Here is a 25,882-nt window from a genome sequence, read left to right as displayed (position 1 = left end):
GAGCGCCGCAGCGCGCCCTGGGTCGAGGCGGCGCTGCTCTTCCGGCTGCACGATGTGCTCGACGAGCTCGACGACTACCTCGACTGATCGAGCAGCCATTCTTCTCTGTATCCACATTCACGACCCTCTGCGCCACCACTCACGAAGCAATTGTCATGCGTCACATTCCTCTGTCGAGCGCATCGCCGAACGTCAGCGCCACCCTCTCAGCCTCGCGATGTCTGAGCTCGGGATCCGGCAGTGCGCGTATCCGTGCCGCCTCGCGCTGCATCTCCGCCAGTGCCGCCGTGAAGTCGCGCAGCTCTCCCGGCTCTTGCAGATGATCCAGATCTGCGTCGTCGAAGCCTGCTGAGCCTGATGCGAGGCCGCCAGCAGAGACAAAGTCGCTGAAGTCGTCGTCGAAGCGGCCAGTGGCAGAGGTGCTTGCGCCGTTCGGCGCACCAGACTCGGAGGGCCAGTGCGGATCGCTCTGCTGCAGAAAGAGCTCGAGCTCGCGGGCGCTCATGTCTGACCCAGCGGCATTGGCGAGCGAGCTGAGCTCCAGCTGCGCGAGAAAGGCTCGCGCCAGCTCTTCGTCCTTGTCGGTTGCTGCGTCGACGCTGGTTGCGTGATCTGAGCTCGGCAGCGGCAGCGAAGCGAGGAATGCCTCGGCGCGCCTCTCGATCTCTGCAGACTCGTTCTCGGCTGCGTCGTCCTTGTCTGAGTCCTCCGCTTCTTGAGCAGCAGAGAAGGCCTTGAAGCTGGTGGTGCGCTCAGAGCGAGACTCCTCGGGCTGATACACTCGCCGCTCGTCCTCCTTGCGCTGCATGTTGGGCCACATGTGCGTCTGCAACGCCTCGCGAGCGCGCGGCAGGCCGTCGTCTTCCGTCTCTCCATCCTCGTCCTCGCCATCCTCGTCTGCCTCTGCGTCGACTTCGAGCGCGGCGCCGAGATCGAGGTACTCCCAGCCATGCTCGAGATACAGAGCTTGCAGCGCATGCGCGTCTGAGGCGCTCATCGTCGGTCCGCTGGCGCCCAGCGCCGAAGGAAGACCGAGCACCAGAGCTACGGAGAGGGCGTCGGCGCTGAGGAGACGCGCAGGCTCAGAGGCGCCTGCAGAAGCCGATGCGTTGCTCGGATTTGCTTCAAGCAGAGCAATGTGCGCGGAGAGGGGCTGTGGAGGGTGCGAGTGAGCATGGAGCCGAGCTCAACTGCGGTACAGCTACGTTCTGGCGTAGCCATGCTCTCCCACCTCGCCGCACAGAGAGCAGCGCCAAGCAACTTCGTGGATACCATGTCTCACTCACCGTATCTCTGCCGACGACCAGCACGACCGCATCAACGCCCTTCAGCTCCTCCTCAAGCGTGGTCTTTGCCGTCTCATTACACGAGAGAGTCTTCTTGCTCGCGGTCGCCGTAGCGGTGGCTCGGCTCGGCGCCGCGAGTGCAGCGAAGATGTCGCGGCTCTTCTCTCTCAGCTGCGCGTCTGCGTCCTGGCCCTCGGCTTGCGGCTGGCTCGCCGGCACGGCTTCTCGCGATGCTGCCTCGGCAGACGCAACAGCTGCACCGCGCCGAGAGCCGCTGGCCTCGTTCTTGGCAAAGAGAGGTATAGAGCGCGGAGCGAAGTGCACGGCGGCACTGTAGTAGCGATTGTTGATGAGCCACGGCACCGTATCCTCCTGCGCTTCCTCAGCCGGCGGCGCCACGCTTGAGGACGCAGCACTGTCGTTCATCGCAGCGCTGTGCGATGTGCTCGCCTCGACGATGGCTAGCGACCGAGGCGTGTCAGCGAAGGAGTATGCAGAAGTGGCGCATGTACGCACAGTCGATCAGGCCTCGGAGCTGCCGCGAAGGCAGAAGTGCCCGTGAGGGTCCGGGCGTCGCGAGGCCGACATCGAGCACGAGGATGCGCGAGGCTCGCGCGTCGAAGTCGTCGCTGCTCATGCTGGCGGAGTAGGCGCTAGAGGCCGAGCAGGTGAGAGTAGCAGCGAGCACTCGACTAGGAACAAGGATAGAGGCGAGGGTGGGGAAGGAAGCGCCAGACTGCCTCGCGGCGGGCGCTTCAGGGTGCGCGCTGCTGGTCCGTGCATGTCCCGGCCGAGTTTCGAGCCGCTTTCCTCGAGCTCCTTCTCGCTGCTTGCGTTGCTTCCGCTCCGCACATCTTTGCGACTCGCACTTTTGCGTCTGGGCAATGCGATGGATATTGAGGGCGAGCAAGCGCAAGCGCAGGCGCAGGGCAGGGTGGGTCTTCGACAAAAACAAGGGGAGTGGGAGGCGGACAGTATGTATGTGCCGCAGCGAGTCCGAGCGCACAGAAAGGTGGATGCCAGGGCGAGCATTAGCGTCCTGCGCTTGGACAAGCTCGCTGCTTTGGCTTGAGAAGAAAGGAAGAGTGAAATAGGAAGCGCAGGAAGAAAGCAGGGTTTGGGAGCGGGAAAAGAGGACAGAAGGCCTCTTGGGTAAAGCGAGGCGGCGGAGAGTTGTGTGGTGTTTTGGAGGCGGCACGGCAGCAGCAATGAGTGCGGGTGTTGGTGGGCGCAGCAAAGAGGGAAGCTCTGGCTTTTGTTTGCTTGCAGCGGGGAGACGTTCGGAGACGCTTAGAGAAGTTGCATGTACTGCAGAGCACAGGGCGATCAGTAGCAGATCTCGGCGCATAACGAGCACACTCACGTTGCTCGGCACGATGCCCGTCTCGCCTGTCGGCTTGCGTGCCTGCCACCACTTGCCTGTCAAGGATAGAGAGCGTTAGCACAAGGGCTTGGCTTGAGCGCGGCCAAAGTCTGCGCTGCGATGCGCGCCTATGCGCGCGCGATCCGGGGACGCGGGCTCACCGGAGTTGTCCACGATGTCAAGGATCTCGCCCTTCGAGAAGGAGATCTCGGTCGGGTCGTCTGCGTTTGCTTGGTCTGCGGAGCGTCGAGCGCGGAGTCAGCGATTGTCCGTCAGCTCTAGATGTAGCGTCTGGCTTCAGGAACGAAGCTCTGCCGAAGCACACAAGTCCAGCGCGGTCTCCAGAAAGGCGCATAGCAGGCGACTGGACTGCAGGCTATCGCCCGCACGCCCCGCAGCCTACCTACACCTGTGCGACTCCTGCGGAGCAGTTGGAGCTGATCTACGCGCAAGTTCTGCGAGCCAGCCAGCAGCCGCTCGGCACCGCATGCACAAGGCTCTTCGAGAGCAGGTTCACTCGCTTCGTGGCACCTGCAGGGGTAGAAGCGCGCTCGCAAGGCCGCCAAGGACCTACACACATCCCGCCTCTCGACCCCTGCGCTGGCCGGCCACACTCACATGCGTACAGCGCGCGTGCCCGGTAGCCATACCCAGGCGTCGGCTCTCCCTCCACTGTCCCTGCGGGCCGCGAGCTGCTGGGGCTGCCCGGCACCGTCGGCTGGTGGTGGCTGCTCTGTGCGCCAAAGTCGCTCTGCGGCGCCGCCGCCGCCGCGCCTCCGACGCGGCCCGGCGCGTTGCTCTGCGTGTTGGAGCGCAGCGAGTGCGAGCTCTTCATGGCGGCAGACGGCGCCGCGACGCCCTGCGTAATGTCGCCTGTAGAAGGGTTGTTGTACGTCTGCGTGTAGCCGCCGCCGCTAGAGGAGCCGGCAGCAAAGCCAGTGCCGAAGCCCGACGTGCCGGTCGGCCCGCTGATGGCGCCGCCCGAGAGCGAGCCATTGCCGCCGCGCATCTGCCGGCCACCGCGTCCGCCGGGGCCCGAGAGGCCACCGGAGCCGAGGCTCGAGAGCAGCGCATACACGGCCGAGTCCTCCTCGGCGGTGAAGAAGAAGAGCCAGATGACGTTGGCGATGGTGAGGAGGAAGTAGCCGGCGCCCATGGCGTGCAGTGCGCCGTTCTGGCGGTAGTCGGAGTAGATGCCCTTGTCGATGCCAATCACGGCAAACACGAGCGCCACGACCGTCCATGCCGAGAGCTGCAGGCGGTGCGTGGCGATGCCGTCGCTGGCCAGCACGGCGGCGACACCGAGCAGCAGGAAGAGCTGCACAAAGATTCCGAACCACAGCACGCCGAGCCGGTCCGACGGCGTCGAGACGACGACATTGGTGGTGCCGCGCGCCTCGGCGACAATCTGCCCGATGAAGGCGACGAACCAGCCCACGGCGGCCAGGCCGAGCGTGCCGAGCAGGATGAGGTTGCTGAAGATCAGCCTGGCGACAGCAGGGTAAGCGATGCGGCAAGTGAGCACTAGGCAGCTCGGCGACGCACGAGAAGTCGAAGCCGCCGCCCGAGACGGCGTTGCGGGCCATGGCGCGGATGGGTCAGGGGCTAGGGAGCGTGGCCCGGCGAGGAGAGCGGCAGTGGTGGTGGTGCAAGCGAAGCGAGTCTGGCGAGTGGATGGATGCGAGAGGGTATGGAGGACAGAGACGACGGAGCACGTAGACGCGACGACGAGGCGGAGAGGAGCGGGTGGATGGGAGCCAAGCTGCCGGCGCCCTCGTCGGGGCCGAGGCGGCGCGCGGCTCGCGGCGGCAAAGCACGGCAAAGCGGCGCCTGAGCTGCAGCACGACGGCCCGCCCGCCGCACGAGGAGATGACGCGCGCCGCGCCTTGGGCTTCCATGCTGCACAGCCCGCTCCGCCGCGCCACACTGCTGAGCAGCATCGCAGCTCATCATGGCATCCACCGCTGATGCTGTGGCTGGACCTGCTGCGTAGCCGACCTGCCGCTTTCTCTCTCCGGCGTGTCTCTGTGAGGCTCTGCTGATGCTGCGGCACCCTTGACTGCGCAGCGTGATGCTGCAGGCGCATTCTGCGCTGCACGGCATGCAGCATCGTGCATGCGCTAGCGGGCTGGCCGCACGTCGGGCAGCAACAGCAGCTGAACAGCTGAAGAGCGCGCATCGCATCTCATCCCGCCGCTCCGAGCGATCAGGACGCGGGCCGGACCCGTCGCCGCTGAAACGTCCGAGGCGCCGGCTCCCGATCCGTGCCGCCGCATCAGGGCAACGCCAAGGTCGCTCATGGGCGTGCTTCGCCGCATCAGCTACAGTCTCGGCAGCGAGTGATTTATTCGAGCTTGCGGCAGTCAAGGCAGAGAAGCGCAGCTGCCACAGCGAGAAGCTCAGCGCACGGCTCGCGCCTAACGCTTCAGCAAGTCCGACCGGCGCGCAGCGTGCGGCGCGCGGCGCAAAGGCAGACGCGGGCGACAGCAGCGAGTGCGGCTCCTTGGCGGGTGTCAGCCGTAGGACAAAGCAAGCGAGGAAGACATCGGTATACACCCTCTTTGACCGATTTTGAGGGAGCTCGCCGTCGCGCGATCGCGCACGAAGCGATGTCGCTTGTGAGCACGCGGTGAGGCCGTCAGGGGCACAGAAGCCCGCGGCGTCATGCACGCTCAGGACGGAAGCCTTATGCTTCTTCCTCGCATGCATCTCGCTCCCGTGCAACGGCGCACAAAGGAAGGTGGCCTTCAGAGTCGCTCCTGCGCTGCTCTCGGCCTACGACTGCGGCGTGCATGCAGCAGAAGGACCTGCCAAGCGTCTCGTCACCCATGCACGAGGCTGCTTGCGTGTGCAGCGGTGGAGAGTCGCGGATGACAGGTCCACCTCTGAGCCACCCGTCTCGAGAGGTACACCTCTGCGCTTCCCAGCTCGAGAGCCTCGCCTCGAGCTGCAAGCGCTCCGGTCTGCTCCACTTCCAGGGTCCGCCGCCGTCATCTCCATGCGCAAGCACGCATGCATCGCAGACAGCGCATGAGCATTGCCGTCTGTCGCGAGCTAACATTAATCGCATCGACCCTCCTCCACTCCGTCGCAGCACGTCTAGTCGATGAGGTACAGCCTGCCGAGCGAAGAAGCGATGATCAGCCTCCTTCCCTGACTAACTCTCCTTGCGCCTGACAAGCTGGCCGACCCAGCGCACACACTCACCGCTTGAAGAAGCTGCGCAGGTAGAACACCTGCCAGCTGCCGAGCGCCAGCAGCGCGATGAGGGTGAGCCAGGCAAAGTTCTCGACGCGCGAGTTTGTCGATTCTGCATTGTCCACTGGTCAGCCTGGCCCCCTGTTTCGCCGTTCATTCGCCGTCCAACCTCGCTCAGACTCACGGTTCGTGTTCCTCATCTTGCCCTCGCGCTTCTTCAGGTAGTCCATCTCGTTGACAATCTCCGTCGCGACGGCCTCGAGTTTCCGCATCTCCGTCTCGAGGCCTGAGAGCGACTCTTGGTTCGCAATGGCGTTGTAGTCGACGGCATCGGCGCCAATGTCGACGTCCAGGTCGATCGTCGTGATGCGCGGCGGGTTGGCGGAAAGACCTGTCGGAGAGATCAAGTCAGATCGCGGGACGAGAGCGAGAAGGCCGCTGCCGCCAGCCTGCCTTGGCTGCCCATCACCAGCCAGCAGCGCCACGCAAGTCAAGCGGCCGATCCGCAGCTAGCTGCAACGCCTCTGAGACTGCAGCGGCAGCCGGAAGAAGAACGGGCCAGTCGCCGACCACCTGCCTTGCAACAGCGCAGCAAAGGCTGTCTCTGCCGCTGCGCATGTCCCCTCTCCTGCCACCCATCGAGCCTGCACCTCGGGGCCTGTACGGATGCGCGTCGCCGCTCCTTGGCGGATGCATCCAAGCCACTCAGCCTGTTTCCTCGCCCATGTCGTCCCACTCATCGCCCGTGCGCATTGCGCTGCCCGTCCGCACGACTCACCCTTGCGCAGCACGTTGCGGAAGCAGACGCCGAGGTCGGCGTGCGAGTGCGTGTTGATCGCCATGCGCGTCTCTGCCTTTCCAATGCCCTTCTTGGAGAGGTAGATGTTGTTGTGCTTGCTGCCGTCCACCACCTCCACGTCGATGCGCTGCTCGCCTGCCGGCTCGACGCTGTTGTGCGCCTTGGTGTTGACGGTGACGACGACGAGCGTGTCGGAGAGGGCGTAGTTCCAGATGCACTTGACGGGCCCGGCACTCGTCGACGTCAGGTCAAACTTGATGGCGCGCGCCGAGGGGAGCTGCGAGAGAAGCAGAAGTAATGGCAGCAGCAGCGCTAGAGCGGCACCAGGCCGTGTAGAAAGGGAAGAACGCATGGCTGCGTAGTGCGCGGCACGGCGGCCTGGAACAGCAGCGCCGGAACGCGGGGCGGACGACCGTCGTCAGGGGCAGCAAGCAGGGACGTGAGACGTGATGGGAGGCAGGCGCGCGTGGATGAAGGGCGCGCGCGGATGGAGACGTGGAGGGCCGAGACGTCGTTAGGTCGTGGTAGGGATGCGGATGGAGGCGAGAAGGAGACAGAGAGGGGCTCGGCGTCGTCTCGTGTGCCGCGCTCCTTCTCGCGCCGCCAGCTGGCGGGACCGTGCATCGTGGCGCGGCGCCGCTGCGTGCCTCGGCCGAGAGCGACTGGCAGGCGGCAGCAGCGCGCCGCGACGACGGCGACGCGCCTCCATCTTCCCCTCCTCTCTCCCAGCTCAGCCGCGGCGTCGGCCTCTCTCGCTCGCCTCCCGCACGTCACTCTTCCAAGCGTCTCGGTCTTCCGTCGAGCCCCGCGCCAGCTGCGGCGCCCTCGTCCTTGCAGCTTTCCTCCTCAGACCGCGCACGTCTCTCTTCGCCTCTCTCGAGCAGCACGCAGCAGCGCAGGGCCACGCCTCTTCGCCGCCGCACGTCGTCCGCAAGGACCGGCGGCTCGCATCTGCCGCCATGGCGACGGCCGCGCTGTCTGCCTACGTGGAGCGTGCGTGTCCTCTGTTGCCCCTCACACTGGCCGCACCTCAACTGACTCGGCCTTGTTCTCCCTTCGACAGAGTCCGTACTGCTCCTCACGCAGGACGGCCGCGTCATCGTCGGCATCCTGCAGGGCTTCGACACGGCCGGCTCCGTCATCCTCAGCGCGTGCGTGGAGCGCATCTTCAGCGCAGAGGCGCCGGTGGAGGAGGTGCCGCTGGGCCTGTACATTCTGAGGGGCGACGCCATGTGAGTATCCGCGGGCTGGACAGAGGTGGTGTGCTGCTTTGCGGGCGGTAGGGTAGGGGCTAGTGATGCAGTGCTGCGTGCGAATGCTGTGCCGAACCAGGAGCTGGCGCGGCAGTAAGGAGACGGGGAGAGGGCCGGGGGAGGGGGTGGTAGCGCACCAGCCAGATGCAATTGCGACGCTCAGTCGAGCAGCAGGCAGCTTTGCTCTAAGCACAGAGAGCGTATGCAAGGGCACGGGCGGCCCGACTGTGTCTAGCCATGCTCCTCAGAATGGGGCAAAGGGCGACTTCGAGCCGGGCCGCTCAGAAAGAAGGAGGAACGACAGAAAGCGGAGGGGAAAGGGCAGGTGCCAGAGGCTGGTGATGGGCTGTGGACCGCGGGACGTGCGAATGCGCAAGGAAGCCACGTCACACAGTACGGCCAGCAGCCCGATCGTTCGTGGCGGCTGGCAGCGAAGTTCGGCTTCATGGGCTGCCCCAGCAGAGTGGGCCCACGCGCTGCTGCCTGCTCGAGCAGCAGAAGCAACGCATGCGCCTGCTGTACAGACAGGCTCCTCGGCGCTTGCGTACTCTTGGCAGGCCCGCCGTAGCTGCTGCCTCCTGCGGCAGAGACGCTTGTGACGGCTTGCGCTTCATGCCACCCAAGCCTCGGTGCACAGTGCCTCGCGGCAGCGCAAAGATATGCTCTCGCTGTGGAGATATGCCACTCGCTTCTGCGGCGGACGACGTCGGGCTCGCGCAGCTCATGCGCTTCGTGCGGGCCCCAGTCTGGTCCCTGCTTGATCCAGCCGCCCATGCTCTGCTGTCTTGCGAATGCGCATCACCAAGGTGCTCGAGCTCGAGCTGACGCCCCAGCCCGCGCGCAGCACACTAGTGGGCCGACTGGATGCCGAGCTGGAAAAGACGCAGGACCTGCAGAGTCTGCGCATCGATCCCATCCCGCACGTAAGGCATACGTAGCGCGCAGAGGAAAGCGGAGATGAGTGAGGATGAGGGGCGTCGAGAGTAATCGGGATGGGAAAGAGAGGTAATGCCAATCACTTGTATAGCACCGCGAGACAGAGCGGACGTGAGGAGGAAGCGAAGCCGTGCTCCGCTATAGACGCTCAGCAAGTCAAGAGGCATGCGCTAGCTGCAAGGTAGGCCATGAAGGTTGCTGTATGATGCAGCGCTGAGCGAGGAGTGGAGCAGCCTTCTCTGAGCGCCAGAGTGGCTCGCGGCGTAACCCATGCGACTGCAGTCGTCGTGCGAGCAGGCCGTGTACTGAACGAGTAGCTTCCTCGACTCTTAATGAGTCCTGCGTGGGCCGGCCAGACGTCGCTTGTGCAGACGAGAGGACGACGCGGGGATCGCGCTGAGTACGAGTCGAGTCGTGTGACGGGTGCGGAGCGAGATCTCGCCGTCGGCGCCTAGCGCCTCCACCTGAGGCTGTTCCCACGAGGTCGTCACCGGCGGCGGAGCTGCGGGCGAGGCTGCGCCCCCGCACAGGCAGAAGCCTCGCGCGTCACGCTTCGGCGGGCCCTGCCTGCTGCACCCTGCTTCGCGGCCGCCTCAAAAGCCTGTGCTTCTCTCCTCTCACATCCGCACATCCGCACCCCACACCCACCTCAACCCATCGTCACTGCCTGTCGCCTCCTCGCCTGACCTCTCTCAGCCTTCTGTTGCCCCTCACGCCTCTCGCCCTTCGCACCCGCCGCCTCTCCCATGCCGCGCTCCGCCGCCGGCACCGGCAAGCGCGATGACTCGGGCCGCCTGCCCGACCGCCACGAGCTGATGCGCCGCGCCATGGCCGAGGCCAGTGCCGAGCCGCTCGCCGGCACGCTCGGCAACGGCCTTGGCGACGACGACGAAGACGACGACGACGCCTCGAGCGCCGGTCCGCACGGCCGCGGCCCGCGCGGCGCCCTCGTCGTCGAGGACCCGCCGACGCCCGGCGACCGGCCTGGCGAGGGCAGTCTCAACCTCGATGCCTTCAAGGACGGCAACGACGTGGTGCATGCCGATGCGCCCTCCGTCTCGTCCTCCGCCACGCCTACGCCCATCGGCACGCCCGCGGGCCCGACGAGCAGCACGCCGCAGCGGCCCAAGCTCGGCAGTCGCAACAACAGCTACCACGGCACCGACGCCGACGGGGCCAGCCCGGTGCCGCCGCCCAAGTCGCAGCACGCACGCTACGCCACTACGGGCACGGCCGACACGGCGGCCGGCGCCCGCGGCCGCCAGAGCTCGCTGGCGCCGCCGACGCCGCGCCGCGATGGCACGTCGCCGACGCGCGCAGGCGGCATGACAGAGAGCGCCAGTCTGGGCAATCTGGCGCCTCCCAGCGGGCTTGGCCGGCTGCGCAAGCTCTCCGATGCCGCATCGCCCTCCCGCAAAAGCACAGCTGATGGTGAGCGGCCGAGCAAGAAGGCCGCGACGGGGCCGGCGGGCGGCATTGCAGGTGCTCTGGCCGCCAGCGGCCTAGCAGGCATGGGCGTGGGCAACTCGTCGACGCTGCAACAGGCCGCCTCGCGTGCCTCGCAGTCACAGTCGAGACGAGGCTCGGCAGTGGCAGACAACAGCTTCGTCGGCGGCATGCAAGGCGGCGTCTATCGCGATCCGTCGACTGGCGCGCTGACCGAGCGCGGCGCTGAACCCGGCACGCCTGGCGCCGGCGACGAATACGCCGTGCGCCGTGGCGGCCATGCGCTGCGCGAGAGAAGTGCCTCGAGCAGCGTCAGCCTGATGAGCGAGTCGAGCGACGCATCGGGCCTTGGCGCAGCAGCCAACTTCAGCGCCGCGGCCGCGCAGCATGGCCTGCTGGCGCCGCCTTCGAACGGCGCGCCTACGCCCAACCAGCTCTCGCCGCGCTCCGAGACGGGCGAGCCACACTTGACGCCCGGCGGCATTGGCGCGGTCGGCGGCCTCAGTCCGGCAGGTCTCGGCGAGGGCGTCAGCCTAGGAGACGACGACGCGTGGCCGGGCGAGGGCGTGGGCAGTCAGATCACTGGCTTTGCCGTCGCCAGTAGCAGACGCAATGCCGAGTTCCACGCCCTCTTTCCCAGCGTGCCAGAGGACGACTATCTCATCGAAGACTACGGCTGCGCGCTCGTCAAGGAGATTCTCGTGCAGGGCCGCTTCTACATCTCGGAGAACCACGTCGGATTCAAGGCCAACATCTTTGGCTGGGTCACCAACGTGCGTGGGCCTCGTTGCGCCCGTGCGTGCGCGCCAGCTCACTCGCTCTCGACAGATTATCGTGCCCTTCTCCGAGATCGTGTCGATTGAGAAGCGCATGACGGCCTTTGTCATCCCCAATGCGATCCAGATCGCCACGCTGCACTCCAAGGTGAGTGGAGCGAGGCAGTGCCGCGCGTGTCGTGCTGACGCCCTGCTGCGTCTTTGCCTAGCACACGCTCGCCTCGCTCATCTCGCGCGACGCCACGTACGACCTGATGGTCAACATCTGGAAGCTCTCGCACCCCAAGGTCGGCGGTGCGCTGCCCGCTGCCGCAGGCGAGAGTTCCGACGAGAGCGAGACGGAGGGCGATGTGTCGGGCGACAAGGGCGATGGCTCGACGCCGGCCAAGCTGAGCAAGCGGGCGCTGCTGCGCCGTAAGCTCAAGGTGGGCAAGGACGGCGCGGCGCGCGACGAGGGCGCCATCTCGGCAGACGTCAAGGACGCGATGGACACGGATGGCCGACCTGCCAAGAGTTCAGCCAGCCCACGACCGGGGCAGAAGCGCGCCGCACATCGTGCCACGTCGTGTCCGTGCGAAGCGAAGAAGGAGCATCACGCCACGGTGCCGCTCGACGCCACGTACCCTGCCGTGCCGGAGAAGATTTACAATCTCATCTTCACGAGCGGCTTCATGAAGGACTTCTGGACGAACAACCAGAAGCTGCTGGACCTGCAGATGTCGGACTGGAGCCCGGACCCCAAGAACGACAATCTGCTCTCGCGCGACATGAGCTACATCAAGCCGCTGACGGGCAGCTTCGGGCCCAAGCAGACCAAGTGTGTCATCAGCGACGAGAATCTGCACGTCGACATGGACGAGTACATCACGACACTTACGACGACGCGCACGCCCGACGTCCCAAGCGGCGGCAGCTTTGCGATCAAGACGCGCACCTGCTTCACCTGGGCCGGCGGCAACACGACGCGCATGTTTGTCAGCTGCACCGTCGACTGGACGGGACGCAGCATGATCAAGGGTGAGTGTGCGCCGCAGTGATGGACCTGGAGCTGCGTCACTGACAGGGCGGCGGTACAGGCATCATCAACCAGGCGTCGATTGACGGCCAGAAGCAGTACTACAAGGACCTCGATGCCGCGGTGCGCCAGTACCTCAAGGAGCACGCCAGCGAGTTCCGCGAGGAGGGCGACGATGAGGCAGCAGACGAGGAGCGCGAGGCGGCGATGGAGAAGGCGAACAACGCGAGCGGCGGCGATGGCGCTGACGAGAAGGCCGCTGGCGGCAGCAGCTCGTCGTCGACTCCGGCGGACGAGACGGCCGGCGGCGCACTTGCGATGGTCTCCGGCGCCGCACGCACCGCGTTCGACATGCTGGGCGACGGCGTCGGCATGCTGAGCGACAGCATGGCCGGCGCCAGCGCCTCGATGCTCATCCTCGGCGCCGTCGTGGCGCTTCTGGTGCTCACGAACCTCTGGGCGCTCTCTTCCGGCGCGCCTCGCTCGCGCAGAGATCCGACGTCGCCGCATCGCCTGCAGTCCTCCTCTTCGTCTGCGAGTCGGGGCGCGAGGAACGACGCGGACACGGCCAGCGCAGAGACGATTGCCCTCGCTGTGCGCGGCGTACTGCAGGACTACCTGCCGCCACGCGAGGGCTCGGGACGTGTAGAGGCGCCGAACTGGGAGGCCAGCAAGTGCTGCGAGCAGGCCAAGGCGGCGGCGCAGCGCATTGAGCGGCTCGAGCAAGGCCAGGCGGAGCTGCAGCGACAACTGCAGGCGGTGCTCGAGCGCGTCGGCGGTGCCACGAAGGGTGCGACGAAGGGCAAGAAGGAGCTGTAGGGTGCGCTCTGATCCGTCCACGACCGACATGACTGCTATGCCTCCCTCGCACGCCTCCACAGCCACTTCCTCTCAATGCACACCTTCGGGTCATCATAAGGCATAGATCGAGTCGTGTGGTACAGAGAGCGTGATGCGGCGCGCAGCCGAGGGGGGAGAGACAGGAAGGCCCGAGCTCGGGCCTGCGATGGAAGAGAGACGGGGAGAGGGCGCATGAAGGAAGTGCCACGAGGCGAGATCAGGCCCAGTGCGCCGTGCTATCGTACAGCTCGCCGCTCGAGTCGCCGTGCGACGAAGCGAGTTCGGGCGAGATGACCAGCGACGAGCCATCGCTGAGGTGCGAGTGCAGCAACGAGTGATCGAGCGGGATGAGAGGAATGACGAAGTCGGTTGGCATCTCGATGCCCAGGCCTTCTACGCTCCGCTGAGACGAGGCGGCAGCGCCAATGGGCGGAGCATCGCAGTGCGCCAGACTGATGGCCGACGCCGCTCCAAGCGCATCAATGTCCTCCTGCAGATCCGCCAGCGACGCACTAGGTGGCGAATGCAATGCCGTCGAGCCTACATGCGCAGCTTCGTCGTCGGCAGGACTTGAAGCGCGCTCGAAGAGAAAGCGGCCTAGCTGCGAGCCCTTGCCGTGTCCGAGCTGCGAGACGAGCATGCCTTGCACCTCAGGCTTCGTCCAGCCTTCAAAGGAGACTTCGAATGCTACGCCATGCAGAGCGCGTGCGTCGGGCGCCAGTGTCCAGGGACAATCGAGGCCGCGAGCGGCAAGCAGACGAGTGAGCGAGTCGATGAGCAGGCAGAGATGTGCTGATCCATCATGAATGAGACGCATCTGAGCCACTGTGGCTGCGTCGAGCGGGTGCGAAGAGGCGTCGAACTCGTCGTAAGCTGGCGCGATGAGCATGGCGAGATCGGCATCCGCCTCGGCGGGCAGACGAAGGATGGTGCAGACTCCCGTGTGGGGGCCGGCAGTGGGCGACTCGGGAGGCTCGATGAAGTAGTCGGAGTACTCGGACTCAGACCAGCCTGCCTCGGAGACGGCATCGTCGTCGTTGTGTGCGGCGAGGGCAGCGACGGCGGCATCGGTGATGATGCCGGTCTCGGCCTGCTTCTCAGCAGCAGCGGCGGCCTTGGCGATGCCAGAGGCAGACGGCTTGGCTGCGGCAGGCTTCTTGCTAGAGCAAGCGAAGGCCGATGCCGACGGGTCGGAGTGGGCGAAGTACTGGCCGATGGCCTTTGCCAGCTTTGCCTCATGACGACGGTGCGTCGCAGGGTCAGAGCGACGAACGCCACGGCGGGCCGTGCCGCGACGAGCAGCGCCGGACTTGGACAGGCCCTCGAGATCATCCTCCAGCTCGTCGGCGGCGGCGCGGATAAAGAGCGGCGCATTGATGAGAATGTCGGCAAAGGGGCGCGTGCCGTTGCTGCTGAACTGACGCGCCAGCTGAAGACCGGGGCCCTGCTGCACCGAAGGACGCAGTGCGGGCACAGCGGGCCCGCGAGGCACGCCGCGCGTGAAGCCGCCCGGGAACGACGGGCGCGTGCGAGCCAGGTGCGATGTGTGCGAGCGCAGAGCCTGTCGGCTGGCGCTGACGCTGTGCACGGCGGGCGTGCTGACGAAGGAACGGACGGCGCCCTTGAAGACGGGCATGAGTGCCGCGAGGACGGAGCGGAGGCCCACATCGAGGCGCACGGTGGCGCACGGTGCTCTGGGGCGCGCAGTGGCGGCGGCGTAGGAGCTGAATGCGCGTGCCGTGCCAGACGAGGCACAGCCTGCGCTGCTGCCGCTGCCGGGACGAGCTGCCTTGCCTGGTGCCCCAGAGGCAGCCTCGCCCTGACGCGCGGCCTTGTCGCGCGTGCGCTGCCACGCCGCTCGGCCCGACGATGCCCAGCCGCGTGCGGCACCGCCGACGGCGGAGGCACGGGGAGGCATGGTCGCGGACGGGTGCGAGCGTGCGCAGGCGTCGACGGAGAGTGAGTGGTGGACTGGGCTTGCGAGTGAGTGGTGGTGAGGAGAAGAGAAGGAGAGCCGCTTGGACCGGCCCTCCAGACGCCCTTCGCCACCCGCACAAGGGGCCCAAGCGGGGGCCACACGTGATGTGCGCGCAGCAGCGCGAGTAGCGGGCGACTGCGCACTTCCCACGCTCGGGCCATGCCCGATGTCGCTCTGCGCGACAGAGGCGCTGGCCCAGCCAGGTCGCAGACAGCCGTCTGAGGCACTACACTGCACGCAGCAGCACCGTCGGTTGTGATGCTGCAGCATTCTATTGCCGAGCCAGGATGTAGGCGCGGCTGCAAGGTGCGCGCTCCGGGGCCGAGGAGGCATGCAATGGTTCCCACGCGGCGCGTCGTGCGGCGCGTGCCAGGCACGGTGCACGCAGCGGGCCCGCTCAGGGGCAGCTGCCGAGGCCGGCGGGCTGTAGAGGCCGCATGTTGACGCCGTGAGGGGCAGCTCGTGCCCACGCTTGCGCCGCATGTGGTGCGGGGGAGCAAGCGGAGGCGCGAGCAACACACGCTCGCGGCACGAAGGGCGTACGACGCCGCAGCGCGCTCTCAGCCTCGCAGAAGCGCAGCGGCATCGCAGGCTCAACCCGGCACAAAGGGAGCCATCGCGCGCGGCGGCTTTGTCCCTCATTGGCCAAACATCCAGCCAGCGCAACAAAGGGGCACTTCTTCTCGTCTCACCACCATCCACAAGCCGTCGCAAGCCGTCTCGCTTCTCGCCTCCGCATCCAGCTGCCACCTCGGCGCCACGCTCCGCCATGGCCAGCCTGACGCCGACGCGTCCCAGTGCCGGCGCTCGCGCCTTCGACGCGGCCCGCTCGCCCAGCGGCAGTGCGTACGGCAGTCTCCGTGGCTCACCGCGACTCTCGCGCCCTTCTCTCTCGCCGAGCAGCAGCCGCGGCAGCGAGCCTCTCCTCGTGCCTTTGCATGCACACGACGTGCTTCCCTCGCGCACGCTCGTCGTGCTGCTGCGCTCGGCGGGCAAGGTGCACCGCCTGCAGATCCTCGCGCGCGCACGCGCCGCTGGCCTCGCCGTGCTCGCCGAGCGCGCGGAACGCTGGCATGCCCAAGACGCAGACTTTCTCGATGCCTTCCTCGCGGCCGAGACGGCCGAGGCTCGCGCGACGTGGAGCAGGCGCATGACGGCCGGCGAACTGCGCGTCGTCGTCTTCGAAGGTGCGCATGCGGCGCAGGTGTGGCAGCACTTGCTAGGCTGCGATCGCGAGCTGGACTCGCGCGACGCCTGCAGAGAGGAGGAAGAGCAGCGTAGAGAGACGTTGAGACGCACATATGGCGACGCGGCGCTCTACGGAAGCATCGACGGCGAGGCAGCAGAACGCCAGATCGCCATTTGCTTTCCCGAGCTGGCGCGGCCAGGAGAGCTCGAGAAGATTGCGGCTGAAGCCAGAGACGATCACTTCGACGTGGCGGAGCAAGACACCCATGCTGAGCTGCGCGCTCTTTCGAGCGCCCATCTGCGTAAGGCCTCAGCGGAGCGCGACAACGACTCCTGCCCCATCTTCTCTCAAGTGCCGATCGACGTGCCCGATCTCGACTCTGCGGCACCGTCACGCATGCCATCGCACGCCAACCTACGCAGCGATGGCATGCAATACGCCGTCGATTCCGAGTCTGTCGAGGTACTCCTCAGTTCTCCGCCTCGCCGTCATCACGCGCCCTCCTCTCCGCGTGCACCGAGCGACGTGACGACCTGCAGCGTCACTTCTTCACACTCTGCCGAGCTGGAAGTCCCGATTCGTCGTCGCAGCTCAGCTCTCGCAAAGTCAGACACTTCTTCGACTAGCTCTGCCTTTCGCGCGCGACCTTTACCGTCTTCAACGCACGCGCCGATGAGACAGCCTCGTCTTTCTCGCGCTGCTGCGTTGCGCATGGGCGTAGAGCTGCCCGCTGCGCCAGTGCGCACTACAAGCGAGGATCGCCTCTCTACTTCCTCGTCCGGCGAGCTGGGCATTTCGGGTCTCGCTCGCGCCGAAGTCGCACCGCCCCGCAGCATCGCCGCACCGAGCATGGCACCGCGGATGAATCGTGCCGCAGCCATTCGTGCCGGTCTCGACGTGCCTGCTGCTGCACCTCGGCCACGCCGCTCTTCGGCCGTGCCAGCCACGCCAAACGATCCGAGCATCGGCATCAGCGGTCTTCGTCGCGCAGAGGTAGAGGCGCCTGCGAGCATCGCCAAGCCCACGCTCGCACCTCGCATGAATCGAGCAGCTGCTATCCGCGCAGGTGTAGAGCTGCCGCCTTCGGCTGCAGCACGCAGAGCTGCTGCTGCTGCGATGGCCGACAAGACTGAGCCGCAAGCAGACGTAGGCATCAGCGGCCTCAAACGCGCCGAGCCGACAAAAGTCAAGGCGCTCCAAGCGCCCTCAGTGGCTCCGCGCGGTAACCGAGCCAGTATGGCGCGCGCCGCTGCTCCGCTTCTCGAGGCAACCGCGCCAGCCTCGCCCGCCAAGCAACGCACGCACAGTCGTGCCTCTGCTTCCCTCTCCTTCCCCGCTCGCTCTACGTCTCGCGCAGAAGGCATCCTGGCACCTCGCCGCGACAACGTCACGCCTCAGCCGAACGAAGAGGCCGAGGCGCCGGCGAAGGTCAGACGGGAGGTGGACTTCAGCAGCACGCCTGGCCATCGTCGCAAGAGCCTGAGCATTTCGGGCCTCAAGTCTCTCGCTCCTCCGGCCATTGCTCCGCGCTCCAACACGGCTGCTCAGCGGCGTCTCAGCATTGGCTCTGCCTCTGCCGTGGCGGTTGCGGCGCCGAGCAAGAGACCGGAAAGTGCGGCTGCTGCCAGACGACCAGGAAGCGCCCTCGCAAAGACGACGCAGCCGAACCGGCCGACCTCGGCGCTAGCTCAGCCACATCAGGACGAGCCGAGCAGACCGGCGAGAGTTCGAGGCACGGCTCCGCCTAGCGCGTATCGGCACGTCTTCTAGATACCACCTTGCCCACCCGATCTCCACTGTCCAGCAAGCTGGTGCCGCGGCTTGCCTGCTCCTCCGAGCAACTACATCCCTCCTCTCTCCCTCTCTCGTCTCTGATCCTGTACCCTCTTTATCCGCCTCTTTATTCGCTTGCCAATGCCACTCCTTCAAAATCGAGCCGCCACGCACCCGCTGTCTTCTCGCTGCGCTGTCGACTCTTGAAGAGTGGGTGTGTGTGCATTACCGGCCATGCGTGGCGCGTCGTTGTCGCAACATGCGTTTTTCAATCGCCCTTGCCGCGCCCGCTGCGGCCGCGCGTCTTCGTGATTGGGCTCACCGTTCAGCCCGCCTTCCCAATCCTTCTCTCTCATCTCTCCCTGCCCTGCCCTGCACTCGTTGTGTTCCTTCCGTAGCTCGCATCTGGCAGCTACGGCAGTTCGCCGTGCATCTTTGCCGCCGCCGGGCTCTCCACAACAGGCGGCGGTGGCGGCGCGCTTGCGGCTTGTGCTTGTGCTTGCGCAGCAGCAGCGGCGCGAGGCGAAGCGGCCGCGGCAGAACGGCTGAGAGCGGCAAGCTGTGCACGAGCCTCATCGCCCAGCTCCTGCACCTTCGTCGAGACCGCCTCCTTCAGCTTGAGGTGCGGGAAGACGTGTGCGTGGCAAAAGGCACGGGCCGCGAGAGCGCCCTGTTCTCGGGGAAAGTGGGCGTGAGTCAAGAGCCTCGAGATGGCGCTGGAGGGGAGTGACTGCACGTACATGTTGATGATAAACGGCGCCCACGAGCGCCTCAACCACCGATCCGCGAATGGTCCACAGACCCGAAGTCTTCTCATCGCCGTCGCGTGCGGGTGTCCAGCGCATGGCCTCGTGCAATGCCAGTGCGCGACCGGCCGTCTCGCCAAGATGAGAAGTGTGCAGCGCTGCCTGGACGTCCGAGGGGCCAGAGGAGGGAGAGAGGAGGGCGTAGTAGAGGAACAGAGCTCGACGACCTGACAAGGCAGAAGGGATCAGTGGACTGTGGGAGGAGCAGCGGGAAAGGGAGGAACGCGGGATCGCTCAAGAGAAGTCCAGAGGCCCAGCCAACAATCTTGAGCTGCGAGGACCCGTCGGAAATACCGCTGTACTCTGCCCACCTTGCTCGCGTCGCGGCCACTCACCCAGGAACTGCAACCTCCGATTGTGCCCTCCCGTCGCGTTGGTGAGGCCGAGATCGTAGCTGTCGTGCGTGACGGCCTGGCTGAGCACGTCGTCTGGCAGGGCAGGCAGCGGCGTGGACGCAGCCCATTGCTGCAGTGCAGCGGCCGTAGGCAGAGGGTTGAGGCTGCGCGTCTCGACGGCCGCAGGCTTGCCTAGACGGCGGATCGCGGCGTGGTATCCTGCACCCGCGGCGCCGGCGCCCGAGGAGGGCACGGCGGAATGCGTGGCGAACGCCCGAGCGTCAACGGCGGCGGCGGCTGCGGTGGGCGAGGCGCGAGCGACGGATGGCGAGAATGCGACACGCTGCGAGGAGCGAGAGGCGCTACGAGCGCCACTGGAGGAGGCGGAGGCCGCGCGGCTGGGACCAGCGACGGTGCTGGCACAGGGCGCACTGGCGCTCGCACTGCCGCTCGCGGCAGCGGCGCGAGCGAAGAGACGCGGCGCCGAGGAGCGAAGCATTACTGCGCCACAAGCCGAGGAGTAAGACGTGAGGTGTGTGTGGGTAGAGAGTGCGCGAGATTGAGAGCAAGCTGTGAGAGCGGGAGAGAGAAGTGCGAAGGCGGCCTCGAGGCGCACGAGGCAAAATGAGGGTCAGCCGTGCGGCACTTCAACATCGCCCGCCGGCCTGTAGTGCCGAGTTGTAGTCGCCCGCCTCTGCCCGCGTGAGCGGCGCTCGGCCGAGGCCAGGGCGAAAGAAGCGGGCTGGGCGAGAAAGTGCAACGGACGCGACTCCGCGCTTGTCGCAGCGCAGGGCCGCCATCTTTGGCGCGTGCGCGCGAAGCTCGGCCCGGCGGCACAAAGCCATCGGCGTCGGCACGAGAGGGAGACATCGCGACGCGCGGCGCTGCAGCCGGAGCTCGTCGATGAGCACGCCTCTTCACACACACCACTCCACCCCACATCTCACCCTTCCATCATGGCGCCTACTGCCACTGCGTGCGTGCCGCCGCTGCGCTCAGGGCCGCTCTGCAGCGCTCATGCTGATCCGCGCTTCTTCTCGCTCCAGCCCCGTGTCCAAGCCCATGAACTGGGCCGACGACATCGACGATGACGGTGCGTGCCTCTTCTCCCCTCCTTTCGTGCCTCCGCAGGCGCTCACTCCGCTCTTGGCTGTGCGCTCGTTGCAACTCAACAGCGCAGCTCAAGGCAAACGCACCCGCAGCCGTCAAGGCCGGCGAGCTGCCGGCGCGCACCGTCAAGGAGGAGGCGGGCGGCATCAGTGTGATCACCGAGTACAGCACGAACCCGGAGGGCAAGACGGTCAAGGTGAGTTGGCGTGCTGCAAGCATAGAGTGCGATGGCGGGGCGAGCGAGAAATGTGGCAGGAGGAGGAGAGAGGGAGGGAGCGTACAGAGGAGGTGGAGAGGTGGCGCAGTGCTGGGCCGCGCGGACATCAGAGCGGCTGGCGCGACGAACAGAGCGCGGAAGCACGCCAGGGTGTGCCAGCCTCTGCGCACGTCAAGGCGGGCTGTTGCAGATACAGCGTGCAGAAAGGCGCGTGCCGGGCTGCGCGATGGGGGGCGATTGTACGCATTCAGGGTGCTGAGCGGGAGGCAGCGCGGGACGAGAAGGCGAGAGGCGGCGGGGAGAGAGAATGTGAGGTCCAAGTGAGTACATTGCATGCTGATGCGCTGGCCACCGCCAGATCACGCGGCGCATCCGTCGCACGCTCGTGACGTCCAAGGTCAACGCCGCCGAAGCCGAGCGCAAGACATGGGCCAAGTTTGGCCAAGAGTCGGGCCGCGCGGCGGGGCCGCACAGCAGCACGACGACGGTGGGCGAGAATGTGGCGCTCAAGTTCGCTGCCGGCTCGACGAAGAAGGACGAGCCGGAGGTGGACGAGGTGGATGCGATGCGCGCAAAGCTGGCCACCAAGAAGATCACCTGCCGACTGTGCAAGGGCGACCACTTCACCACGCGCTGCCCGTACCGGGACACGCTCGAGGCGATTCCCGGCGCAGCCGACACGGGCGCAGACGAGGTGCCAGCTGCGGCGTTGGACCCGACCAACCCGGCTGTCGCCGCGTCGGCCGCCGCCGGCTCGTCGGGCGCCGGCGGCAAGTATGTGCCGCCGAGCATGCGCGCCGGCGCAAAGGGCGCCGGCGAGCGCATGGGCGGCCCGGCGGGCGGCATGAACAGAGACGAGATGCCGACGCTGCGCGTGACGAATCTGAGCGAGGATGCCGAGGAGGACGATCTGCGCGACATCTTCTCGCGCTTCGGCCGGGTGACGCGCGTCTACATCGGCAGGTGAGTCGTGCATCCACCTCTGGGCTGCCGGCCCGGCCTGCTACCTGTGCTGGCCCCCTGCCATGCTCGGCGCGAGACTGACGCCACACCTTGCTTTCCGCAGAGATCGCGAGACGGGAGAGTGCAAGGGCTACGCCTTTGTCTCGTTCGAGTCGCGCGACGACGCGGCGCGCGCAAAGGACAAGGTCGACGGCAAGGGGTGCGTTGCTTGTTCCTGCTCGATGCCGTCGAGCGCGCGCTGTGTTCTGCTTGCTGACCCAGGACACACGCGACACGCAGCTACTCCAACCTCATCCTCTCCGTCAACTGGTCCCAGCCGCGCGGCGAGCGTCCGGGCGGTGCCTGAGCGCTGTCTTGCGCTCTGCGTCTGTCTCTCTCTCTCCCCATCTCGGCCGTTCCTTTCCTCACGACTTGTACCGTGCATGCTCGCTCTGTTCACTTTCAAAATGCAGGCTTGCTGCAGCACAGCTCGGCGAGCGAAGCTGAAGCGTGGCGCCGCGAGCAGAGCGGCTCGGCCGCTCCTTCTGCCCTGCGGCCATGCGCATCAAGCGTGGAGAGTGCACCTCCCACGACGCCGAGATCAGAGTGCTAGAAGGAGGAGACAACACCGGCCTCTGCTGAGGGAGAGGGCACGCTTACACGGCCGGACCCTGGCGGAAGCACGCATACAAAGTCGTCAGCCCTTGAATACAAGTCTCGGCGTGGGAGCATGCATTGGGGTAATCGCGCGCCTCCGACAGCGACGCGCGTGGCGCGCTTGCCGTGCACCGCGCCTGCATGCCGACGGCGAGGAGGCGCAGCCGCCGCGTGCCGCCGCGTGCCGCCGTGTGCCGCCGTGCCGCCCGCGCCGGAGAGGAGAGACGCGCACCGACCTTCTCATGCGTGGCTGCCGCTTGCGTTGCGACACCATCCCCCCGCTCCAGTCTCAGGCAACCAGCGTACCCTCCAAGGCAGCCATCCTCGCCTCGTCCGTCTCTGCGACCAGGCCTGTGACACGCGCGTCGAGTGCACGCAGCAGCCTCCTCGGCGCGACACAGCCTCTCGTTGGCCCATCCGCGAGAGGCACGCCTGCACGAATCGACGCCCGCTCGTCTTGCGCTCTCTCTTCGTCCCCGAGTGCCCTCTTGCGTCTGTTCCATCATGCGGCAACCACTGCGCCTCACTCTCTCCGCACTGGCGCTCCTCGCACTCGCGCCCGCCGTGCTCTCCCTCTCTCTGCGCGACGCCTCTGAGCCGCTCTCTCTGCGCGATGCCGCCTCCTCTGCCGCGCAGGCAGGCGTGCCAGCAACGACGGGCCTGTCGTCGCTCACGCGCGACAAGTGGATTGGCCTGGCGCTGGCAATCAGCAGCAGTCTGGCCATCGGCACGAGCTTCATCATCACCAAGAAGGTGCGTTCGCGCCGCCGAGAGAGGCGCCACGCGCGCCGTGCATCGCTGCATGTGCAGCAGCGGCGAGCGGGTGCCAATTGGCGCCGGTGCGTCGCTGCATGTCCAGCAGGCTGCCGACACGCCTCTGTCCGGCAGGCTCCTAGAGGCCAGCCGGCTGCTGCAATCCCTGCCGCATGAGGTGTGCTGGCTGTGAAGCTGACGCGCGACACTCACAGGGCCTCATGGACGCAGCGGATCGAAGTTCAGGCATGGCGTCGGACGGGCACTCCTACCTGCAGAATCCCATCTGGTGGGCCGGCATGAGCACCAGTGGGTCTCTGTCTCCCTCTCTTCCTCTCCGTCGCTAACTCCTGTGCATCATCGCTCGCTTTGCTCGCTCGCAGTGATCGTTGGAGAAGTGGCCAACTTCGCAGCCTACACGTTTGCGCCTCCCATCCTCGTCACTCCGCTCGGCGCGCTTTCGGTGCTCATCGGCGCAGTGCTGGCGAGCTTCATGCTGAACGAGGAGCTGGGCCGGCTCGGGCGCGTGGGATGCACGCTGTGCCTCGTGGGCACTGTCATCATCGTCGTCAATGCGCCGGAGGACAAGGAGATTCAGACGGTCGATGAGATTCTGAACTACGCTATACAGCCCGGTGAGTCGCAGGGCAGCACGGCGCGGCAGCAGGGATGGCGAGGGTGAGGCGTGAAGCGGAGAGAGGCGGGTGCAAGAAGCTGCGACAGGCTGCCAGTGCGCTCGGGCGCATGCCATGCCAGTCTGCCGAGGCTGCACCCGGGCCAAGATGGCAGGCGCAAGGCGCCATGCCTCGCGACGCAGCTCGATCGCGCCGCGCTGTCTGCCCTGCTGACGCGCGCCCTCAGGCTTCCTGACGTACTGCCTCTTCGTCCTCTCCTACGCCATCTACGCCATCTGGCGTCTGGTGCCTTCGTACGGCAAGCGTTCGCCGCTCGTCTATCTCTCCATCTGCTCCCTCGTCGGCAGCGTGTCCGTGATGAGCGTCAAGGGCTTCGGCGTGGCGCTCAAGCTCACGATGGATGGCAACAACCAGTTCACGCATCCGAGCACCTACTGCTTTGCCCTCGTGACGATCGTCTGCATCCTCGTGCAGATGAACTACTTCAACAAGGCGCTCGACCAGTTCAGCACCAACATGTGAGTCGGCAGCCGCGGCCGCAGTGGTGGTGCAGTGGCTCATGCACTGCACGCAGCGTGAATCCCATCTACTACGTCACCTTTACGACGTCGACCATCTTTGCCTCCTTCCTGCTCTTCAACGGCTTCAACACGTCGGGCCCTGCAAGCGCAGTCTCGCTGCTCGGCGGCTTCGTCGTCATCTTCATGGGCGTGTACCTGCTGAACCTCAACCGGTGCGTGTTCCTCTCTCTTGCCATGGCACTGCGCACGGAGGCCCCTTTGGCTGACGCGATGCTTTGCAGGCTGGTGGATCCAGTGACGCAACAGCCGCGCATGTCGCTCATGACCGGCGAAGGCATCGTGGGCACCGGGCGCCTCTCCGAGTCGCACGACCGCTTCGCATCTCGATCACGCTCCGCCTATCCTCCCGGCTCTCGTCGCGGCGGCGGCGGCGGCGGCGGCTACGGCGCTCCGCATTCGCGGCGCGACTCGAGCGGCTCGGTGCTCTTCAACGCATACGAAGAAGAGACGGTGGGCCTCACGCAGCTCAACGAGTCCGAGGAGGAAGACGACGACGGCATGGATGAGGAACGCTCTTCCAAACGCAGCCATGCCCGCGCAGAGAGCGAGGATCTCTGGCGCCGCAATCCGCACGACGTGGGCACGCCCATGATCTCCACTGCGCCTGCCGCGGCGCCATTGCCCTCGACGGGCCAGCGGGTCACGCCGGCGACTCAAGGACGCAATGGTGTCAATGGCGTGCCCGCCAACGCAGCACAAGGCACACCAAACCGACCCGCCAGCGTGGGTTCGGCGGCTCAAGTGCCGAGGAGCCCGAATGACTGGCGTGGCGTGCCGTACGTCGCGGCGCCGGAACGACGGTAGCGCGGGGGGGAGGAGGCGTCTTCCAAGCGTGGCAAGCGTGCCAAAATACGTTTCCGAGGCGACTTCTGCAAGACGGCGATGTGTTCGCCAGGGACGGGGCAACGTGCGGGACGGAGCGCTGGAAGACAGCGCGATTGCCATCATACCGTGCCTCACTCAGCCCCCCCTCTTACTGCCCCCCTGTCCGCCTCGCGCGCGCCTATGATACACGATTGCCCACTTCACATTGCTACCCTTCGCACCCCAATTCTCGCCTCTCATGGAATTATACACTTGCAGCCTTCTCTTGCTCCTCTTTTTGCTCTACCGGTCGTGTGCACGTGTGCGGTGCGTAATGTGAGTGGTCCGCGCCTTTTTCAAGAACGCTGCCCTCCAGAACGGCCACGATGGCCTAGCTCAGCCCCTTGCGGCCCTGTTGTGCGCAGCCGGCTTGTTTTCGCAAGGCCGAGTCGGGCGTGCAAGGTGCAAGCCCACGCCAGGGAGCGCACGCCCAGTTGGAGGCGAGCCCCTGGCGAGGGTGCGTGAGCGGGACTCGCGACAAGCTTACATCTTCACACTGCCCAGAGCAAAGCGGGCCTCTCTTCTTCTCGACCACGGCATGCCCCCCAACAATCAGTGAGAGCGAAGAAAAGAAGCCATAGAATACACACGTCCCTCAGACCGGCCAGGCCTCTCGAACGTCCCATCCCCCGCCCCTGCCTTAATCCCCAGCCTCCCGCCCTCGCCCTCCTCTCGCTCCCTACTTTTCCCTCTTGTGGCAAGTAAAAGCAAAAAAAGCGGGGCGCCCTTCTCTGCTGCTGCTCTACATAGGCTTGGCCACCTGCTGCGTCAAGAGCAGGCCATAGCGCTTCTTGAGCAGCACGCGGTGCCGCGAAAACTTGTCGTCGGGCGAGAAGCGGGCTGTTGTGTGTGTGCGCGCGCGAGGACGGGGGACGGAGATGGGGGATGGGGAGACGGGAGAATCGTCAGTTGAAAGTACGGCAATTGAAGGTCGAGAACGTAATGCAGAACGGGGCGCCCGAGGGCACGAAAAGTCTGCCAAGAGTGAAAGAGCGAGAAACACACACGCAAGAGACGCCGCCCCCTCCCCCCCCCCCGTTTCGCCCCCGGAAGCTGGGCAGCAGGAGGCATGGGAGGCTGGAACACGGAGGGCTTTTTGAGCGTGCCGCAACTCTGGCTGCTGGGCAACG

The 25,882-nt window shown here is 66.3% G+C and overlaps 12 protein-coding genes across 12 annotated transcripts in view; 5 read left to right on the top strand and 7 right to left on the bottom strand.

Annotated features, from left to right (window-relative positions):
• Positions 1-4: 4 nt before the first annotated feature.
• FA09DRAFT_258973 (hypothetical protein) lies at positions 5-1,253 on the bottom strand. Its single transcript, XM_025739729.1, has one exon. It carries the CDS (start codon positions 995-997, stop codon positions 161-163), a length of 837 nt encoding a protein of 278 aa, XP_025599198.1. The 5' UTR covers positions 998-1,253; the 3' UTR covers positions 5-160.
• FA09DRAFT_258901 (hypothetical protein) lies at positions 1,114-2,145 on the bottom strand. Its single transcript, XM_025739728.1, has 4 exons — positions 1,803-2,145; positions 1,566-1,747; positions 1,287-1,494; positions 1,114-1,153 (listed from the first exon to the last, which is right to left on the bottom strand). The coding sequence occupies exons 1-3, from the start codon at positions 1,921-1,923 to the stop codon at positions 1,363-1,365; spliced, it is 435 nt and encodes a 144-aa protein (XP_025599197.1). The 5' UTR covers positions 1,924-2,145; the 3' UTR covers positions 1,114-1,153; positions 1,287-1,362.
• Positions 2,146-2,161: 16 nt separating this feature from the next.
• FA09DRAFT_329392 (hypothetical protein) lies at positions 2,162-4,378 on the bottom strand. The gene is made up of 5 exons (XM_025742162.1): positions 4,195-4,378; positions 3,268-4,136; positions 2,811-2,885; positions 2,650-2,705; positions 2,162-2,594 (listed from the first exon to the last, which is right to left on the bottom strand). Exons 1-5 carry the CDS (start codon positions 4,233-4,235, stop codon positions 2,577-2,579), a joined length of 1,059 nt encoding a protein of 352 aa, XP_025599196.1. The 5' UTR covers positions 4,236-4,378; the 3' UTR covers positions 2,162-2,576.
• Positions 4,379-5,748: 1,370 nt separating this feature from the next.
• FA09DRAFT_338189 (hypothetical protein) lies at positions 5,749-6,998 on the bottom strand (the record flags this gene model as incomplete). The annotated part of the gene is made up of 4 exons (XM_025744075.1): positions 5,749-5,767; positions 5,857-5,959; positions 6,032-6,238; positions 6,626-6,998. 4 exons carry the CDS (start codon positions 6,996-6,998, stop codon positions 5,749-5,751), a joined length of 702 nt encoding a protein of 233 aa, XP_025599195.1.
• Positions 6,999-7,605: 607 nt separating this feature from the next.
• Positions 7,606-8,837, top strand: FA09DRAFT_338188 (hypothetical protein; the record flags this gene model as incomplete). Its single annotated transcript, XM_025744074.1, has 3 exons — positions 7,606-7,639; positions 7,710-7,878; positions 8,744-8,837. 3 exons carry the CDS (start codon positions 7,606-7,608, stop codon positions 8,835-8,837), a joined length of 297 nt encoding a protein of 98 aa, XP_025599194.1.
• A 584-nt stretch (positions 8,838-9,421) lies between these two features.
• FA09DRAFT_329388 (hypothetical protein) lies at positions 9,422-12,993 on the top strand. Its single transcript, XM_025742161.1, has 4 exons — positions 9,422-11,054; positions 11,110-11,205; positions 11,267-12,074; positions 12,134-12,993. Exons 1-4 carry the CDS (start codon positions 9,582-9,584, stop codon positions 12,889-12,891), a joined length of 3,135 nt encoding a protein of 1,044 aa, XP_025599193.1. The 5' UTR covers positions 9,422-9,581; the 3' UTR covers positions 12,892-12,993.
• Positions 12,994-13,129: 136 nt separating this feature from the next.
• On the bottom strand, positions 13,130-14,830 carry FA09DRAFT_338186 (hypothetical protein; the record flags this gene model as incomplete). The annotated part of the gene is made up of 1 exon (XM_025744073.1): positions 13,130-14,830. One exon carries the CDS (start codon positions 14,828-14,830, stop codon positions 13,130-13,132), a length of 1,701 nt encoding a protein of 566 aa, XP_025599192.1.
• A 771-nt stretch (positions 14,831-15,601) lies between these two features.
• FA09DRAFT_345780 (hypothetical protein) lies at positions 15,602-17,849 on the top strand (the record flags this gene model as incomplete). The annotated part of the gene is made up of 1 exon (XM_025744714.1): positions 15,602-17,849. The coding sequence occupies exon 1, from the start codon at positions 15,660-15,662 to the stop codon at positions 17,847-17,849; it is 2,190 nt and encodes a 729-aa protein (XP_025599242.1). The 5' UTR covers positions 15,602-15,659.
• A 6-nt stretch (positions 17,850-17,855) lies between these two features.
• Positions 17,856-19,595, bottom strand: FA09DRAFT_360055 (hypothetical protein). The gene is made up of 3 exons (XM_025745189.1): positions 18,994-19,595; positions 18,593-18,825; positions 17,856-18,522 (listed from the first exon to the last, which is right to left on the bottom strand). Exons 1-3 carry the CDS (start codon positions 19,490-19,492, stop codon positions 18,265-18,267), a joined length of 990 nt encoding a protein of 329 aa, XP_025599191.1. The 5' UTR covers positions 19,493-19,595; the 3' UTR covers positions 17,856-18,264.
• A 352-nt stretch (positions 19,596-19,947) lies between these two features.
• FA09DRAFT_329386 (eIF-3 RNA-binding subunit) lies at positions 19,948-21,694 on the top strand (the record flags this gene model as incomplete). The annotated part of the gene is made up of 6 exons (XM_025742160.1): positions 19,948-19,969; positions 20,040-20,086; positions 20,169-20,299; positions 20,679-21,283; positions 21,387-21,482; positions 21,563-21,694. Coding segments are annotated over 6 exons (968 nt in total), but the record flags the coding sequence as incomplete, so codon positions are not given.
• Positions 21,695-22,183: 489 nt separating this feature from the next.
• On the top strand, positions 22,184-25,020 carry FA09DRAFT_329384 (DUF803-domain-containing protein). Its single transcript, XM_025742159.1, has 6 exons — positions 22,184-22,672; positions 22,888-22,981; positions 23,056-23,307; positions 23,534-23,825; positions 23,882-24,040; positions 24,110-25,020. Exons 1-6 carry the CDS (start codon positions 22,424-22,426, stop codon positions 24,690-24,692), a joined length of 1,629 nt encoding a protein of 542 aa, XP_025599189.1. The 5' UTR covers positions 22,184-22,423; the 3' UTR covers positions 24,693-25,020.
• Positions 25,021-25,494: 474 nt separating this feature from the next.
• FA09DRAFT_296260 (Nop10 family nucleolar RNA-binding protein) overlaps positions 25,495-25,882 on the bottom strand; it is a gene marked incomplete at both ends in the record, with an annotated part of 1,097 nt that continues 709 nt past the window's right edge. Inside the window, one exon of the mRNA XM_025740157.1 lies at positions 25,495-25,592. Within this exon, the coding sequence (XP_025599188.1) occupies positions 25,495-25,592 (98 nt within the window). The remainder of the gene's footprint in view (positions 25,593-25,882) is intronic.

This window comes from Tilletiopsis washingtonensis (genome assembly GCF_003144115.1).
Source record: "Tilletiopsis washingtonensis strain MCA 4186 unplaced genomic scaffold FA09scaffold_8, whole genome shotgun sequence".
Taxonomy (NCBI): Eukaryota; Fungi; Basidiomycota; class Exobasidiomycetes; order Entylomatales; genus Tilletiopsis; species Tilletiopsis washingtonensis.
This window is presented reverse-complemented; position numbering and strand designations above follow the sequence as displayed.